The sequence below is a fragment of the Stigmatopora nigra genome, chromosome 1, assembly GCF_051989575.1.
Source record: "Stigmatopora nigra isolate UIUO_SnigA chromosome 1, RoL_Snig_1.1, whole genome shotgun sequence".
NCBI classification, from domain to species: Eukaryota; Metazoa; Chordata; class Actinopteri; order Syngnathiformes; family Syngnathidae; genus Stigmatopora; species Stigmatopora nigra.
In genome coordinates this window covers 22,683,196-22,702,542 of record NC_135508.1, presented here as the reverse complement: position 1 = coordinate 22,702,542, position 19,347 = coordinate 22,683,196, and the positions used below count along the sequence as shown (strand labels likewise).

General features: G+C 39.0%; 1 protein-coding gene across 2 annotated transcripts in view; it reads left to right on the top strand.

The window, feature by feature from the left end:
* Nucleotides 1-19,347, top strand: part of prkcz (protein kinase C, zeta) — a 61,107-nt gene that overhangs the window by 3,396 nt on the left and 38,364 nt on the right. Inside the window, exons 4-5 of one of the 2 annotated variants that reach the window (XM_077718024.1) lie at nt 1,655-1,744; nt 3,802-3,852. In XM_077718024.1, coding sequence (XP_077574150.1) covers nt 1,655-1,744; nt 3,802-3,852 — 141 coding nt within the window. The remainder of the gene's footprint in view (nt 1-1,654; nt 1,745-3,801; nt 3,853-19,347) is intronic. The other variant, XM_077718025.1, reaches the window with a different exon arrangement.

The following is a 19,347-nucleotide window of genomic DNA, read 5'->3' as shown; positions in this document are numbered from 1 at the left end:
TGGTATGCTTTTGTATTCCCTTCAAAATATTCTGAAAATGATGCACACAAATGTCCTAACAATAGGGTAATGCACGATCACTTGCCAATGAGAAGTAGGTAATACGCAAATCGCACTGACTAACGGGAAAAGAAACACTGAATAAATGCAACACTCCGCCCAGTGCTTGCAGAGACATTACACGGGGAGTTGCGACCAGAGAGACATTACACGGGGAGTTGCGACCAGAGAGACATTACACGAGCGAGTTATGGGGAAAGAGGCAGTGGCCATGATGTTCATATGGGCAACCTCTCGCGTCCGCTATCTGCTCGTATATCAAAATTTATCTCTTATCTCAAGATAAATATTTGCTCAAAATTTTGTTTGCCCCACCTCCATCGTGAGTTTCAGATGCAACCTATCGATGGTAATTTGCTTTTGTATTCCCTTCAAAATATTCTGAAAAATATGCACACAAATGTCCTCACAATAGGATAACGCACGACCACTTGCCAACGAGTAGTATATATCACTCGTATTAGCAATATCCTCGCCATTCGCAATGACTGATGGGGAAACATTACAAGAGGAGACAGCGACGATAATGTTCTTATGCTTTGCGTTCATATTATGAGTAACATTTACAGTATTGTATTGTGAATGACTTTTTGAAAAAGTTTCACATTTAACTAAAAGTCAAAATTAATCATGCCCTGCAGTTTGAATAAAGACTGAGATGCATTGAGAGGTGTTGAGCTGTGGTGAGTCTAAATTTCAAAGTGGTCCCTGAAATAAGGAACCCAATCCGCTGGGACAAAGAAAAAAAGCACCATCCTGATTATCAGGCCAAAATTGATAATCCATTATCTGCAATTGAATTGTGTGTGTGAATGTGTAGTGCTCAGTAGCAATAGTATTAAGCAAGGTTCTAAAGTTACTTTTAATCATGAAAGTTATATGAAGGTTTCAGAGCAACTGATGTTGCCATTTACAAACACCCCCCATCCCCGAGACGTCTCTGCCTTTTCCAGCCAGACGATGCCATGCTACATTGTGCGAGTGCTACAACAGTGTGGCTTTGTCGTGAGGCTGGTGAAGCACAAAACAAAACAATGGCAACCTAGGATTATGCATTCATTTTCTGAACCGCTTTATCCTCACTAGGGTCGCGGGGGCTGATGGAGCCTATCAGAGCTGACTTCGCTGGCCAGCAGATCGTAGGGCACAAGGAGACGGACAACCACTTACGCTCACACTCATACTTTAGGGCAATTTAGAGTCTCCAATCAGCCTACCATGCATGTTTTTTTGAAATGTGGGAAGAAACCGGAGTACCCAGAGAACACCCACACAGGCCTGGGGAGAACTTGCAAACAACATCACACAGGTGGAACAACCTGGATTTGAACACAGGACCTCAGAGCCGTGACGCCGACGCGCTAAACACTTGAGCTGCCGGGCCGCACATAGGATTATTGAGCAACTAAATTGTAAATCAGGCACAATGTAAAACAATTTCAACTATTAAACTTCAACAATTCATAACACACTGGTGAATTTGACCCTGTCCCAGCTTTTTTATAACATGTTCCAAGCATCTAATTGCAGTTGAGAAGCGAGCCTTGTAGCCCAGCAAGATTAGAAGTCATTCTGGTTGCTTTTATGTTTTCAGGAGACCCCTGTACCATCTCATCTCCCCTGGAACTTGAGGAGGCATTTCGAATTTATAATCGAAACAAAAGATATGGACTGCTGTTGCATGGTAAGATAACTCTAAATTTAGTGAATCTTAGCCTTTGTAAAATACCAACTAAGTTAGTTAGTAATTTTGGAAACCCCAAATAGAGTTTGCCATCTCTGGCTGGCTCATTTTGGCTTTGGTCCGTCTACTAGCCAGTCATAGTTGGTGAAAGCGATGACGTGTCCCTCCGCCTGCGACAAGGCCTTGGTGTCACCAAATAGAATTATGATTGGTTAAAGCAACAGTCTCATCAACACTTTTTTTAATACAGCAAAGCATGCAGAAGTGATTGTGAAGGCCTTGAGGCAGATTTCTGACCCTGGCAACAAATAATGGCTGAAATGTGATTGATTAAATGCTTCAATATGAAAACACATCTTGAAGCAGTGCAACCAGGGGGAAAGCAATGAAAGGAAGCTAGCAGACAATTTGGAAATATTTAATAGGTGTTGATGGACAGAATATTATATATGGTTCAGATATTTCTTAGGCCAGCAGAGAAGGCCTTGTAGTCCTGACGATCCACCACTGCAACTAACACCTCGTTAAAGTTAAATCTATGTCTTTTCTGTTTTAAAGACTGATTTAATTTTTGATTCTTAATCATCCAATATACTTTGCTTTGTACTTCGTACTTTTTGCTTCTTGCTTTGTTCTTCTGCGGCCTTTGTGATTCGAACCCAGCCGTCGCATGGCTTGGTTTCTTTCTATTTATTTATGTCTAAAATGCCTTTCCTGTATCTGCATTCTCACCCTCTTGCTACTGTGACAATGACATTTCCCGAATACGGGATAAATAAAGTTATCCAACCTAATCCATTCCAACACGCATCTAAAAAACACAGCTATAAGAATTCAAACAACAAAATTTTTCATTCATTCATCTTCCATACCAAGCATCCTCGAAAGGGGAACCCCAGGGATTGCTGGAGCCTAATGCAGCTGACTTCTGGCAAAAGACAGACTACACCCTAGAATGGTCGTCAGTCAGCCATAAGGCAAACAGAGAGACAAATGATCATGCACACTTATAATTATACCACATCAGCGGGAATCGAGCCCGCACCTGCTCATGCTAAAGTCAGGCGAGTGTACCTCTACACCACAAGACGCCTGTTTAACAACATTAATCAACAACAAACATTAACGTTTTATGATTTCTTTGGAATGTAATTTTATTAGTCGCTATCGGTTCTTACCTGCTTGGATTTAACTTTCCCTTCTGCAGTGCTGGTTGTCAGACATTTTGGAAAAAAAAACTATCCAAAGATGATTGCCTCTGACAACTTCTAATAATGTTTCTATTGTGCATCAAACAAACATTGCCATGTGATCACAAGACCCGTGAAGACTTTCGGATGTGTTTTTTCGACATATACACAAAGTTCCTGAAAAATGTCCAGCATTTCTGTTGTTTTTGCTGTTGGAATGCTCGTTGCTCCCTCCTCGTCCGCCTTCTCGTTGAATTGCTCCTGAATTGCTGAGTTCGTTTTATGCTCCCTGTTGACCATTTCTTTTCATTTGCGCTGGAAATTCTCTTGGGAGGCGTGATGATTAATACAGAAGGAGCTGCTTTATCCACACTTTGAAAAAGTCAACAAAAAACGCTGTCAGAACTACGTGATGACAAATAGCAGTCAAAAGTACTGAACAAAATCTTGAAAAATTGATAATTGTTATTGCTAGACCGCCAATGAGAGCCCAGTAGAGTGTAAGCAAGGTTATAAAGTGAGAATCGATGCATCTGCCACAATTTCAAAATAAAATAAATGAAATGCATTTAATTTTGGGGGATTCCGTAACTTAAATCTTTTTTGTATCTTGTGGCACTCATTTGTTTTCGTAACCTGAAAATGTCATACCTAGAGACATTCGTAAGTAGAGGTATGACTGGATTCTTCACTTATTGCTGTTTTTCAGAGATATATATTCAGCCAATGTTTCATTTGCTGATTCTTTAGTCATGTGAGGATCACGTCAATCCTGAATTTCCCAAAAGAATATGTTGCACATCTGTTGGGTGGATAAAGGGGAAAGTAAAATATTGACTTTCTCACTCACTCTGCTTTCCTACACAGTCTTCCCAAGTATTCCGGAGAAGCCTGGAATGCCATGCCCTGGAGAGGACAGTGAGTTGAGCACTTATCTTTTCATAGCTGAGCTTGGACATGGAAATGTGGTTTATACAAACATACAGTTTCGACAGCTACGGCTGGCTCAAGGGTAGATTTCCAGTGTTTGTTTCTTCTTTGTCAAGTGATTTTTAACAGAAACCGTTCATGTTTAAAGTGAAGACTGGGTTTCTCTTTCAGTGACATACATCTTAAAGGTTTTAACTAAATAAAGTAAACAATACCTCCATAGTAATTTAGGTACGTTAAATGCATGTAATAATACGGATTTGTTATTTTACTAATAGAAAGATAATCTCCTATCAATTTCTTCGGCCCTAATATTCCGTTGTGAATTGCCGCTGTTGAGTGAGGCTTCCTTAATATTTAGCCATGTAAAGTGTGAGCTCCTTTTATTTTGTTACTTACGGTAACTGGTCATTTGGATTAGGATTTTATCTAAAAATCAAGTTTCACCTGTATGTGTGTGTGTGTGTCTGTATATACAGTGGTACCTTAGGATACGAGCTTAATTCGTTCCGGGACTGAGCGATGTCGATTCACTCATAACTCAAATGAAAGTTTCCCATAGAAATGAACTAAAAACAAATTAATTCATTCCAACTCTCTGAAAAAAAACACCATAAACAGAATATTGGATTGGAAAAACATTTTTTTTGTTTCTAATTCGCCATCTAATAATAAAGTGACAAATAACTAGTGGTTTAATAGTACTAAAATTAGATAGATTCTGCTGAGGGGAGAGAGGAGGGGGGCATTTTTGCTGGATAACACTCATAACTTAACAAACAAATTTAAATGAACTTGGATTACGCAAAAATGCAATGCTCTACCCAGTGCTCATACAGACATTACACGAGGGAGTTGTGACCAGAGAGACAGTGCCCATGATGTTTTATGAGCAGCATCTCGCGTCCACTGTATGTTCGTATATAAAAATTTGTCTCGTATCTCAAGATAAACATTTACCCGAAATTTTACTTCTATCTCAAATTGCTCGTTTGTCGGGGCACTCGTATGTCGAGGTACCACTGTATATATATATAAAATCCCTAACACTGAAAAAAGTGACTGTAACATTTTCAGATTTGGCGCTAAATGTGAAAAAAGTTGCCGTAATGTTCAGCATCCCCATGTTTACAAATAGCGCCCCGAACATGTTTATGACTGGGGAGGTATTTGAAGCACCTTATTGGCGAAAGCAACAATTAGTTTCTTTAAATGCTGTTTTGTTATTCACAATCTCCATCTCTGTCACATGAAGGAGGCTGTCATCCCACCACTCAACATAGCATGCTAGAAAGAATGTATTGTTTGCAATATCTGCGTACACAGACCAACCCCCCCCATTCATGCTCACACTCATAATTTACACACTTTAGCTTGTGATTAAATGTGATTGTTTCCAAGGATGCACCGCGTTCTAATATACATAAACATACATATTTTAGCAGGAGGCATTAACGTCATCCTATTGCTTTATACCACAGTAAAAACTCATCTATGTATACTGTTAGTAGAACCATAAAACATGCACTTGGAATATAGTACTGCACCTCCTGTAAGAAACACATCCACAGTCATTTTGAAATTGAAACAATGTTAATATTGAGGTGTATGAGTTACTTTTGTTAAAAATATATTAGACTATACATTTCCAAAATATATTTTTCTTAATTGTTCATTTTTATCATTTAGCATGATGAATTTGTACAAGTCTGTTATTTTGCTTTCACTGAACTTCATTAAGCGGCTCAGTGGACGAGTGGTTAGCACGCTCGCCTCGTCGTTCTCAGGTCGTAGGTCCAATACCTCTTCAGGGTTTTGTGGGTTTCCTCCAGGTACAGGATGCTCCGACATCCCAAAAGCATGCATGGTAGGCTTGTTGAACACTCTCAATTGCCCTTAGTTATGAGTCTGAGTGTGTATAGTTGTCTACCCTCTGTTTGGCAGGCCACCAAATCAGCCTGTCCCCCGCCTGGTCCCCATTCTTGGCTAGACTATGCACCTGCTTGTTTCAGAATAAAAATCACTGATTAAATTGTCCAAGCTGGATCAGTTGGAATACAAAACTGTCACACTTGGGCCCTTTGAGGCATAGTTTGGCGATGCCTGCTATAAAATTTTAAATCCTGAAGGCCCTGTAAAATGGCGACCATGTCAAATAATTAGAATGATTTCACTCAAGTAAATTTATTTGGAGACAACAAATTAGGCACTCAAGTATTGTCACTTAATACAATACATTAGGGAATGCCCACTTTTTTCAACCATCGTGTTAGTGACATCACATCCAGAATTCATGCTCAGTACTGATCTAGATATCCAGCCCTGCACTAGCTAGTACAAGTTGACACAATGACAGAACGGTCACAATGCAAAATGCAAATATCATTCAGGTTGTGACATCATGTTCTGTTTAGAGATATTTATTATCAGTGAAATTGATATTATTAAGCCTTTTACTGTCACTTTTTGTGGATATAGATTTAAATCCATAAATAATGGCACTTGATGTAGTATTTCTTACCGAGCTCCTTTAATAGTATTATATCCCTGAGGGTTCCCTGGCTTACTTTAGATTCTCTGGCAAACCCCCTCGTCGTCCACTAGCCACGCCCATCCTCCCTCTCTTCCACTCTTTATCCTCACTCCTCCCTGTGGCTGTGGCTTTTCATACCCCCCGTGCTCTCTCTCTCTCTCTCTTTATCAGCTGTGTGGCACCACTGTCCCTCTGGGGAGGAGCTTACAGTGCTGCAGCATCGCACAAAACAAGCTGGCGAGACACAGCATACGAAAGAAAAAACAGGAGAGCGATAGCAGAGATTATGCCTTGAATTTATCAAACAGTGCATGTATGAGGATTTTATTCTATTTTGAAGCTGAAAAATGGTAACATTTCATCACAGCCATGAGATAGCTGGAATTAAGCTGCTTTGGGAGCTGTCAGCTGTGAGGTTAGAGTAGCCAGCATCAAGAACAATAAGAAGGATGCAAGCAAGCAGTATTTTTTTAGAAAGCTGAGAGGGACAAGGGAGGATGTGGATGTAGCGACGTGTCGTCGTCAGCTCAGCTCTCAAACATTCATGCACAAATACACAGTTGCACTCATCTATACAGACTGACAGCTAACCTGGATGATGTGCTGAAAGAGGAGGAGAGAAAAGAAGACAAACCGGTGAGCAATATCTATGTACGTTTGTTCCATATTCCATCCAATACTCATCCATCAATATGGGAGTCATTGCATCAACCCATTTGTCTCCAAACAAAAGCAAGAAGCAATGGATTTCAGTGTGTGAAATCATCACCTAGCTGCAGGCTTGTTTGTGTGCATGCATGGGTGATCTCTGCAGCCGTCGTTAGCATGTGTGCTAGATTCAGTCGTTGGTCGTGTCACGCATTGCAGGCTGGAATTATGTGCAAGCAACCTGCTAGTTGCGCTAGCATGGCTGATGCATTTTTTCTTGACTTCCATCACTGTTACATTCCCTCACAGAACTGTTTCATCTTTAACACTCAGGGATTGCAACTGGTGAGTGTGACATGATGGTGCATCTTTGCTTCTGGAGATTACATTGCTATGGTGTCATACATAGTTATTGTTTTCAATTGTGGATTCCTAGATTTTTGGTGTCTGGGGAATGGCCTTCAAAAACATTTTCATTTATTGGTGGTTAAGGGTTTACAGATCAATGTTGCCACTTCTTTTGCATTGCTGTTGTAGTAATATCTAAGCAATTCAATGCTTGTTTGTGCATTAAGGTATAATATAATAATGATAAAAAAAATATTGACAATAACGATGAAACAATACTAATACATAAATGGAAAAATACTCAAACAGTGAGGGTTTCTTGTGTCTTTTCAGTGCCAATTTGATATGATAGACTAGATTAGATTAATAGAATGTCTTGGCTGGCCACCAAAATTTGGGTGTCCTCCACCTGGTGCTTATCCTTCAGCACACTGAATGAATGAATGAATGAATGAATGAATACATATTTTTACAGTGGATTCCCTTTCATCAACAGATTGGTGGTGGCTGTTTTTAATGGATTTTTATCCAATGGATTCCAATATCATACATTTCTACTTTGCATTTTGATATGGCAATATTACACTATTGAGTGTGTTGCATCAAGGATTTTAGCTCGTGTAGGTCGTCTGTATTTAGTTTCCTGTATTACAGATCTTTGCTTACTGTGCATTATTCTTGTAAAAACAACTGCATTCTGTCTTTGTTTCAAATGGGTTGAAGAATGATGGATTTAAAAATACAAAAGCAGATATGCAACATACTTTTTTAAACCTGGACTTGAACAAAAACCTGCACAACCTGCTGTTTGTAGCAACATATTATGTAATGCCCTAAAAGCAATTAATCACTGGATTAAAACAAACTATTTATGGGTACGCCTCCCCAGTATTCCCATTGAGGACATCAGCCACCAAAACATGTTTTACAGTTTTTACCAAATATTTTGGAGAAATCCTCTTTAAGATTTAGCTTGATTTTATTTACTTAGATAGCTATACGTAGGTGTGTAAACGGAAGTGTCAAGTGTCTGTGTGCCTAAGTGTTTTTGAATGTATACATGTGCCCAAATATAGCATCTGATCTGATATCGCAGATATTTTTTGAGCAATTTCTGCTGCGTTTCCTAGGAATGAAAAGTGCTCCATGGTCAGACGACTGATTACATGATTGTTTTACATTTTTAAAGTAAACAAAAACAAAATAGCTCAATCTCTTGTAAATTGGGCTTAGTGCACAACATTATTGAGACAAATATTTATTATATTTTAAAAAAATCTATCAAAGTAATTATAGTTTATTCTCTGATTTCGGTTTTTAGTTTGAGCCAACAATTTTTACTTTGGTGCCTCACTAATATGTCATCTCATTTTTTGAACCACTTTATCCTCACTAGGGTCATGGGGGGGGGTGCTGAAGCCTATCCCAGCTAACTTCGGGCCAGAGGCGGAGGACACCCTGAATTGGTGGTCAGCCAATCGTAGGGCACAAGGAGACAAACAACCATTCGCGCTCACACTTATACCAATTTAGAGTGTTCAATCAGCCTACTATGCATGTTTTTGGAATGTGGGAGGAAACCGGAGTACCCGGAGGAATCCCACACAGGCCCGGGAAGAAAATCCAATTTCCACACAGATGGACCGATCTGGATTTGAACATAGGTATCCCACTGTAAGGCCGACACACGAACCAATCAACCGCCGGGTCGCCCTGCATCACTAATATGTCCTACCAATTCAACAATATTTGCGTGTATAGTTTTCATGCTTTTCAGTCATGTCTTGAAACAAAAGAAATAGTATTGGATTGGATTGGATAACTTTATTCATCCCGTATTCAGGAAATTTCGTTGTCAAAGTAGCAAGAGGGTGAGGATGCAGAAATGGCAAAGGCATTTTAGACATAAATAGATAGGTAATAAGTATTAGGTTAATAAATAAATACATGAATAAATATATAAATAAATAAGCGTGTTGCTGAAATATACATACATACATATACATATACACATACGTGTACATATATACACACATACATATACTTATACACATACGTGTACATATATACACATACATACATATACATATACACATACATACATATACATATGTACATGCATGCAGGTCCTGCTTTTGATGGTTGTTTTTGGATATCACATTATGACACAGTATTAGAGGAGGAAGAGGGTTTAACCTCACTATTTCACTGGGGCATCTGATTGAATGGAAATCTTTACTGTTACAGAGATAAATGCAAACATGCATTGTGTGAGTGAAAAGAGGTTGAGGTGAAGGACAGTTATACGAGTCAGGAGGAGCACGCTTTATGCATCACAGACCTGAAGTGTCAAAGTGCCCCTGTAATGACTTATTTTAGTCAAGCATATTCTATAAGCACACGCAGTCAGGTAAAAATTGCAATGGGAATATACTAACATCAATCTTTTTCAGTTTAGCTTTTCACACCCAAAGGCAAATTAAATTTTTCAGTTGGAAGCATTTTTTTGTAAAATGTCAGATCAAAAAGACATGAAGAAAGCATTCAAACTCGGTACAAAAACATCACAATGGAGATTTGACTCTGGATCTCCTGAGCGAGAAGTAGCTGGGCCGGCGGCATGTTTCACTCAAGGTTCCAGGTGTATTTTCGATTAAAAGTAGCTTATGACTAAATAGAAAACAGTTATAAAATGTCATGTGCCCTCAGGTGTGTTTGCACCATGCACTGTGTGGAGTAAACCATGCAAACCGCGATGCCAGTGAGGTATTGGCTTAGTGAATGAGCGTATAGGATGGCAGAATTCTCTTGTCTGAGTTGACCAAGATGACCTGATTGGTGCAGTGATGGGCACTGGTATCTGGATGTAGCTGTATGGGTGTTATATAATTACACAGGCATGCAGATTTCCAATCTATATATTAACTTATTTTTCATAACGTGCAGGGAAAGGGAACATACTCATAAACATTTGCAGTATAGTAATAGTAATGGAAATTTCCACTTTAAGCTTCTACGTGTGTTAATTTCATCACACAGGATTTCAAATCTTCATTACTAATCATGGTATGATACTTTGATTCATATTACAAAAATTCAAAGTAATACAATACAGTATACACGACGCTCCAAATATATATTTTTTTATATTTGTATTATCAAAAATGCCAATAAAGTATTTTGCCTTATATTTTTACTGCAGGGCGGCCTTGTGGTGCGAGCGGTTAGTGCGTTGGCCTCACAGTTCTAGGTTTCTGGATTCAATTCCAGGTCGGTTCTACCCGGGCTTGCGTGGGTTTCCTCTAGGTAATCCGGTTTCCTCCCACATTCTAAAAACATGCATTGTAGGCTGATTGGACATGCTAAATTGCCCCTGGGTACGGATGTGAGTGTGCATGGTTGTCCGTCTCTTTGTGCCCTGTGATTGGCTGGCCACCGATTCAGGGATAGGCTGGGATAGGCTCCAGCACAGTCAAACAACCCAATGAGGATAAAGCAGTTCAGAAAATGAGATGAGAGATTTTTACTGCAACGACTTAATTGTCTCTGATTTACAATTTGTATAATGAATGACATGTTTCATTTTAATAAGTTAATCCATCACGTATTCAATGCTTCACTCACTAGTCTGAAGGGTTTTTAACCATAGGACTTTCTTTTTGTAGCGAATGCAAAAATGTATTCCTCGATGTTAGCAACAGCAGAAGATTATTTTTTTCCCGAAATTAGCCATCACAAAATAACTCCTATGTACTTAATTTCCTTTCATTTATTCATCTTCCATACCACTCATCCTCGAAAGGGTTGCAGGGGTTGCTGGAGCTAACCCATCTGTCGTCGGGCAAAAGGCAGACTACACCCTAGACTGGTCGTTAGTCAGTCGTAGGGCATGTACTTAATTATTTTACCAGTAATCAAGCTACTCTTTAGGTGGCAATTAAAAATTTAAATGTCATTTGTAGTAAACCTCCAATGAACTTGCACCCAGATGCCACACCCACAAGACTACACACCTCTTGACTCACAATCCTCTCCAGAAATAGCAAGTGTTTTTGTCGGTCCTCCCTGCTGCAGTGCAGCACACCCACATAATGGCCTCACTGCTACTGATGATGATTATGACTATGATAGCTGAGTCGTTAAGAAAACTAGTAATGACATAAGGAACAGAATGCTTACCATCAATTTTTTTTCTCCAATAATTTCTACATTATATATATTTTATAAAGAAGTAGATAATATTTGCTTGCATATTGACCCAATTACCGTATTTTACAGACCATCTCTCTCTTTTAAAAAAAAATAATTTGGGTGGGTGGGTGACTTGTGCAATTTATTAACACGTGAAACACCGTTGCCTCTGCCTGAAATTTACAAAACTATTGTTTGTAAAATGCTTACTTTCTGCAGAGATGGCTTCAGTCGGGGATTTGTTTGGATTTTTAAAAGGGTTCGTAGAGGGATATGGCAGTGCATCATATTCTTGAGCAGAGCATACCAACTGTTCTAATAAGTGAGGAGGAAAGCGGTCCTCTAATAAAAAGTTTCCATTTGTGTGGCTCTTAATGATTTTTTTAAATCCCCTTATTTTTCAGTACTTTAAATAATGTCACCATGTTGTTTCTTCCATTGTGGAATACAGGAAATGTTCATATTTAAAGCACTGTGGTAGTGATCCTGGCTAAAATAGAAAAACAATTGGCTTATATAGTGGTAGTGATAGGCCCGAAAGCATTGATGACCTTGGACTCAAGATGACAACAGTGCAAGTTTTAAACACACCTCAAACAAAAACTGGCTAACATTAGAACAGAAGATGCTCGGCCTGTAACCCAGCGATTCAGCATTCGTTCTCTGCTCCTATATTTTCAGCACTTACTTTGAAACAGATTTCATATATATATATATATTTTTTTTGAAGAGTGAAAATGACTGTGGAGCACTTAAAATACAAAATACAGTGAACCTTCATGTTACGGGCGCCACACCTTGCGAGTTTGTCACTATGTGAGCATCATTATGAGAAAATGAGCTTTATAATATAAGCAAATGTTCACTATACAAACGATGAGCAGAATCCAGTGCCTCGGCATCTCACTAGATAGCATGCGAGGTTTTTTTTCTCGTAAAATGCGGCAGATGACCCAGCACCCATAGTGTCTTGGCGTCTTGCTAGGTGGCATATGAGCATCCTGTATCACATGATCCCCCATCTGCCCACCTGTCGCTCATCCCCCGGTGATAACATTTTGTGTTGAAGTGCATCAGAATCAATTTTGTCAAGTGACTACACTGTAGCTGACAACTCCCATTAATTTCTCTGCTATTATATTGGATTGGACGACTTTATTCATTTCTAAGAAATGTATGATTTATGGATTTTGACTTTTTGAGCAACCGTCTTTCACATGAGTCATTTAAACTAGCTCTTATCTGATATTTTAATGTGATGCTATTGCTATTTGCTTGGGAAATGCTACGGTTACAAATATAACACAATGCTATTTTATTTCTACAGTTTTCTTAAGAGATGTAGTAACACAGAGTGAACATGTTGGCCGATTGGGTTGATTTACAGCAGCACAAAAGCGTGCCAGTGCTGAAGCCACACGTGAACACTAGATAGGATCCGATCTTTTGTCCAAGTGCGATACTTCAAAACCAGCCGATGCTGAATATCAAATCAGTACAAAACTCTAGCCTATAACAGATATGGGACCACACCTTCTTTATAAACTATCACCACTAAAATGTAGAAAGATTAACAAATTAGTAGTCCAGATATGGTTTTAATGGAAGCAGTATTCAAACAGTAACCATTATTTCACAGGAAACTTATCTGAAATGATAGACTTGCCAACAGTTTTCTTTTATCAGACAAGAATCTGTTTTCGTCAAATTTATATCATGAATTGAATGTTTAACCACTTCCTTGCACCTGTATGGCCAAATAATGAAATTACTATTTATAAAACGTGTATATAAACTTTTGAATGCGTACCCGGGTTTCACATTATTACATTTTTCAGGCTTATCTGGTATTTTTCTGCCTTTACATACTTGTGAGAACCAAATCCTAGTATGAAGTGACAAAGATACAATGTGAGCTTTGTAAAGGAACCATTGTGGGGGTTTAAAAGAAGTATTCATTCAACTTGAATGCAGTGAAACAGAGGCACGATTGCTTGAGTGTTTTTTCAAATCCAACTCAAAAAATCTACTTTTTGCTACTTTTTATTCTTTTCGGATTATAATTACCTGGATATATTTTCTACATGCCTCAAGAGTTTTTCTGATTTCTCCTAATAGTTGATCAGTAATGGAAACGAAACCCTCTTACTTCAGCCTCAGATTATTTTGGTGCCTGTAAAGGTTTCAATAAAGTCCTAAACCTGTCAATATTTTATATATATATTTTAAATTAGAGCTTTGACTCCGCACAGCAGAGAACTATCGTTCTACCCCGTAACACTGTGCTTTGTTTATTCACAAGAATCAACAAACCTATTGGAAAGGACAGAGGCCCACTACGACAACACTGGGGTTGTTTAAAGATGAACAATACCTGAGATTTAGCACAGAAACACCACCAGTTCACCAGGCTGAGAAAGTAGAGCTCAACTCCTTCACTTCTAAATATTGGTCACTGGATTTTAAAACACAGGTGGACTTTGCTTTTTTGTGTTGTTAGTATAGGATTAAACATCTTTACAGTACACAATCCTTCTTTGTAAATATTTTTTCTCTATACTATAGTACTCATTTTTATAAAATCTATTACATTTAAGAGCTATTGAGTCTATCCATCAATAATTTTGTACCACTTGCTCTCAATAGTTGGCATGTCCAAAGTCTGGCCTATGGGCCATTTTTGTGCCCCTAGACATATTCTTAAAATAGCATTGAAAAAAGCCCACAGTCCAGATTTTGTTTAACTATATGAAAAATGAAAAAAAATGAAAATCAGACATAGGCATTGTCGTCATCATTGACTTGACAAAAAGCCTAGTAGTCATCATACCCTCAGCAGCGTATGACGAAATTGTATAGTGCTTCTCCACAAGTTCGTCTTCCCAGGCCAGACACATTTATGACATGTATTTATGACATATTCATACTTGTTAGCTCTCCGCCTTGAGCGCCATTTTCCGGCGACTACAAGTTGCCTCACTCATATATTGCTTTGCATAGTGTGAGTGGTATCTTTCCTCATCTTTCTTCCAAAAAGACTTGAGGACAACATAGTTCATTGTCTTTCACTGTTGAAGCACATGGCTGTGTTTGTTTCAATCTAAATTAATGGAGGGACTTTTCTTGCTCGTCTTATCTTGTGTAGATGAGGGAGGCGGACCGCTATATTACGCACTGCACACGGTTAAGTTAATGATGACCACATGCACGGAAAATTAGTTGTCTATAAATTTCTCCAAATACTTCTCTCCCCAGGTGGCCCGGTGACGTGAGTGTTTAGCCTGTTGGCCTCACAGTCTGGGGTCCTGAGTTCAAATCCAGGTCACGTCCACCTATGTTGAGTTTGCATGTTCTCTGCGTGGGTTTCCTCAGGTGCTCTGTTTTCCTCCCACATTCCAAAAACATGCATGGTAGGCTGATTGAACACTTTCAATTGCCCTTACATATGGATGTGAGTGTGTGCATGGTTGTCCGTCTCCTTTGCCCTACGATCGGCAGCTGGGATAGGCTCTAGCACCCTCTGCGACCCTAGTGAGGATAAAGCGGTTAAAAAAATGAGATGAATGGAAATAAAAAATGACACTGCATTGAAGGGGGACATTACATTTTCAAGTGATTAAGATGTGACCGTCACAGTTACTGTCAACGATTTTTAATTTTGTGTTATTTTCCTGTGAGACTTGTTAAGAAAATTATGAATCCATAACTCTGAAGTCTCTATCTACCTGTTGTACATTTCCTAAACTTCAGCCTATTTTCATCTCAGTATTATCGTCTGATTGCTGGCTAATTATAACAACGGTGCCCGGACATTTCGTAGACGGACAATTCGTCACCGGACGCTTTTTTTGCCAGACAGTTTGTCAACCGGACAATTCGTCGCCGAACACTTCGTCGCCAGACAGTTCGTCGAACAGACAGCTCGTCAAACAGACGGCTCGTCAAACAGACGGTTCGTCAAATAGACATGTCGCCGGACAATATGTCAAATGGATGTTTAGTCGAAGAGCGTTTTTGTCAAACGGTTGCGAACAATTGTTTTGCTGCATGAATAATTTGTTGAAAGCGATCAACCAGGTAATCACCCTAATTCTAACCACTAACCGTAACCACTATCCCCTAACCCTAATTCTAACCACTAACCTTAACCACTATCCCCTAACCCTAATTCTAACTGCTAACCTTAACCACTATCCCCTAATCCTAATTCTAACCACTAACTTTAACCACTATCTCCGTCCGGCGATGAATTGTCCGTCAACGAAATGTCCGCGACGAACTGTCTGGCGACAAACTGTCTGGCGACAAACTGTCTGGCGACGAAGTGTCCGCGACGAACTGTCTGGCGACAAACTGTCTGGCGACAAACTGTCTGGCGACAAACTGTCTGGCGACAAACTGTCTGGCGACAAACTGTCTGGCGACAAACTGTCTGGCGACAAACTGTCTGGCGACAAACTGTCTGGCGACAAACTGTCTGGCGACGAAGTGTCTGGCGACGAAGTGTCCGGCGACGAATTGTCCGTCGACGAAATGTCCGGTCACGATAACAAGAGAGAGCCTTGGGCCCATATTTGTAGTTTGCTTTAATTTGGCAGTTTAATATACAAGAAACAAAAAACTGAATTTAAAAGAACCACTCTATGAACATAGCACAGTTACAGGGTATTGTGGATGGCGAAATGAACTAAATGTTGCTATTTAAGTAGCACAAAGGTTGAGTCACCATGATGCGTAACTTCAAGGGATCTGGCTATCTCTCAGTCCCAGAATGTGCCAGACTCAACCCATTTAGATAGCTTTTGACATAACCAGGGAATAATATATACTAGAAATACATTCATATGGGTCAGAATAATTATCTTGCGTCAAGTAAAAAAAAATTGACGGCACTTTGTCAACTGTAAATTTAATAAATTAAGTCCAAGAATGCTAACTTGCTCTTTGTAGAAAAAGTCATGATTAAAACTTGGATCGGTATACATTAGTGCAACATTATGGGAAAATAAATAAGGAGTGGTTTTAGAATGTTTAATGGCCTTTACGTCTTTCCTTTTTTTCTGTAGGCAGTCTTTAGAAGAAAACTAAAATAGAAATCTCAGCTCAACAGGGTCAAAAGTATGCTCGAGCCCATCCCAGAAAGAAGGGTAGACCATGAACTGGTTGCCAGCCAATCACAAGGCACAAATAACTTAAAGTTCAGTATTGTGGTTGGAGTCAAATTGTACTAGTAATTGTCTAATATACTGTAACAGTGATTATTGAATGAGACAGAATCACATGTTTCCTTTTTATGGCCACTTTATGCAGTATGAAGAAGGATACTGTTGCTTGGCAACAAGCTATGCCTTGCTGTGCAATACTGAACCAAGCATGACTGTCAATGGGGCAGTCAGGATTTCATTTTGCTCACTGTATTGCCTTATGAAGCAGCGCTATACAGCCATAACGAAGCATGATCTTTGCATAATACGTACATAACAAATGATACTGATTGACACAAGCGATGGGTAAAGTGTTTATGAAAGAATACCATATTTGGATTCATAATTGTGTAAATTAGGTGTGATGCAAATTTAAATATCAGAATGTATTCACGCCGTAGCAGTGGAAGTTAGTTGTTATTGTCCAGCTTTAGTATGTGTTTAGTGTTTGAGTGTCTGTGTTATTGTTGGCCCGCCTCTTTGAGAGTGTGCTTTCACCTCCTTTTCTATTTTAACTAACTGGGTTGGAACTAACTCTTTAAGTAAAATGACTGGTGTGCCACTGTATCGTGTTTGAATTTGGGTCATACCAATCTGTGGCCTGATAAAGAAACAGTGTATACTTAAGAAGTCTTTGGCAAGTAGAGCTTTTAGAATTGGATTGTTTCTTGTGAAAAACTAACTATTTTGAAATTCTGTGCTGTGTTTATCCTAACGGATTGCCGATCATTTGTCTTAAAGGCCTTTGTTTTTCCCTCTGACACATTTGATGGGGTTGCCCATGATGCGGCAGCCCCTCAGGGAGCAGATTAGAAGATTTGTGAAGCTAAAATTTGAAGATCATCCAGGGTACAGCACACTCCAATGAATACAAGAATTCTTGAAGAGATTTTTTTCTGATAATCACAAGTACAGTACTACCTCGACATACGAGTACCTCGACATACGAGTACCTCGACATACGAGTGCCCCACCATGCGAGAAATTTGAGATACGAGTAAAATTCCAAGCAAATATTTACCTTGAGATTCGAGACACATTTTCATATACAAGCATGCAGCCAGGTGGCCGATGCGAGAGGCTGCTTTATGATTTCACCACACAGTCTCTCTTGCCGCAGCTCCCTCGCGCAAAGATCTCTACGAGCACTGGGCGGAGCGTTGCATTTTTTTCAGGTTGTTTTTTGCATTAGTCAGTGCAGAATTAGGGGAAACAATGGATCCAAAGCAAGCCGGTGCAATGAAGGGTAGTGCGAAGAAAAGCTTATAATGACAATCAATATTAAGCACGAAATAATGGAAAAACATGAGTAGTATACATTTGACTGAGCTAGCTTGTCAATATGTATGGAGAAGCAGGAAGTTTGCCCCGAAAGCCGCAGCAGAATTAATGAACTACTTTGCCTTGATTATTGCATAAGAAGGTTTAAATTTAGTGTAACATAAGGTTAAAACATTTTTTAATATTGCGTATCGTAAACTAAGTTCATTTAAGTTAAATTTAAACAAAACTCCACAAACTCCCCATTATATAAAATGATGCCCCATTTTATTATTAAACATCATAACCACTAGTTATTTGTTAATCTGTTAGTAGGTAGTTGGTGAATTAAATCCAACAAAAATATGTTTTTCCATTGTAATATCCTGTTTTTTTATGTTTTTATCAGACGGTGGGAACGAATTAATTTGTATATAGTTCATTTCTATGGGCAACGTTGATTTGTAATATGAGTAAATCAACATACGAGCTCAGTCCCGGAACGTATTAAGCTTGGATCTCAAGGTACCCTTGTATTATTTCAATATAAATGATAGATAAATGACATACCTACAGATACACTTAATTTTAAAGCAATAAAAGAAAATGTGATTAGCGGAAATATTGCTCTCAGTTCTCCACATGTAACAGCAGAGATGAATATAGTAAAGTAAAATGTTGATTAAGAGTAAAAGGCCAATACTTGCTTGGCTATAGTATAAATTCCTGTGAGTGATAAAGAAAAAAAAGACTAAAGGTTACAGTGATAATGTTATTGGTCCAGTCATGAAACAGCCTTTCACAACATCACCGTAAAGGAATGTAGAAAATGCTTGGTCAAACCTCCCTGTTGTTGTCACGCTGGTGAGGCAAATGGACAGAAACCTTGTTTCGTTGGGGGAGCGCCTGTTATAAAAACGCACTACTTTTATCAAGACATACAAATAGTACTGCAGAAATGCAAGGAAAATATTCACTTCATGGTTCATTCATTGCATATCTCAAACAAACCATCTACGTAAAGTAGCCCCATGAAATAGGTATCGCAATGAACCAGGTTGAGTGTCCCTAGTTGTGTCACAGCAGATCTAACAGGATGTGTGCCAATCAATGGATGCAGCCCTGACTCGAAAACAGTCCTCAACGTTAAATTTGGGTAAAATGCCTCAACAGTTTCAAGTATTTATAACCTGTTGTGGCATCTTGGTATCAATGTGGTCTTGTGGGGTGCAGACAATTGTTCTTGGTATTCTTGTGCATATTGTACTTAAGTGTTCTTGTTAAACAGTTTTGGTGTGA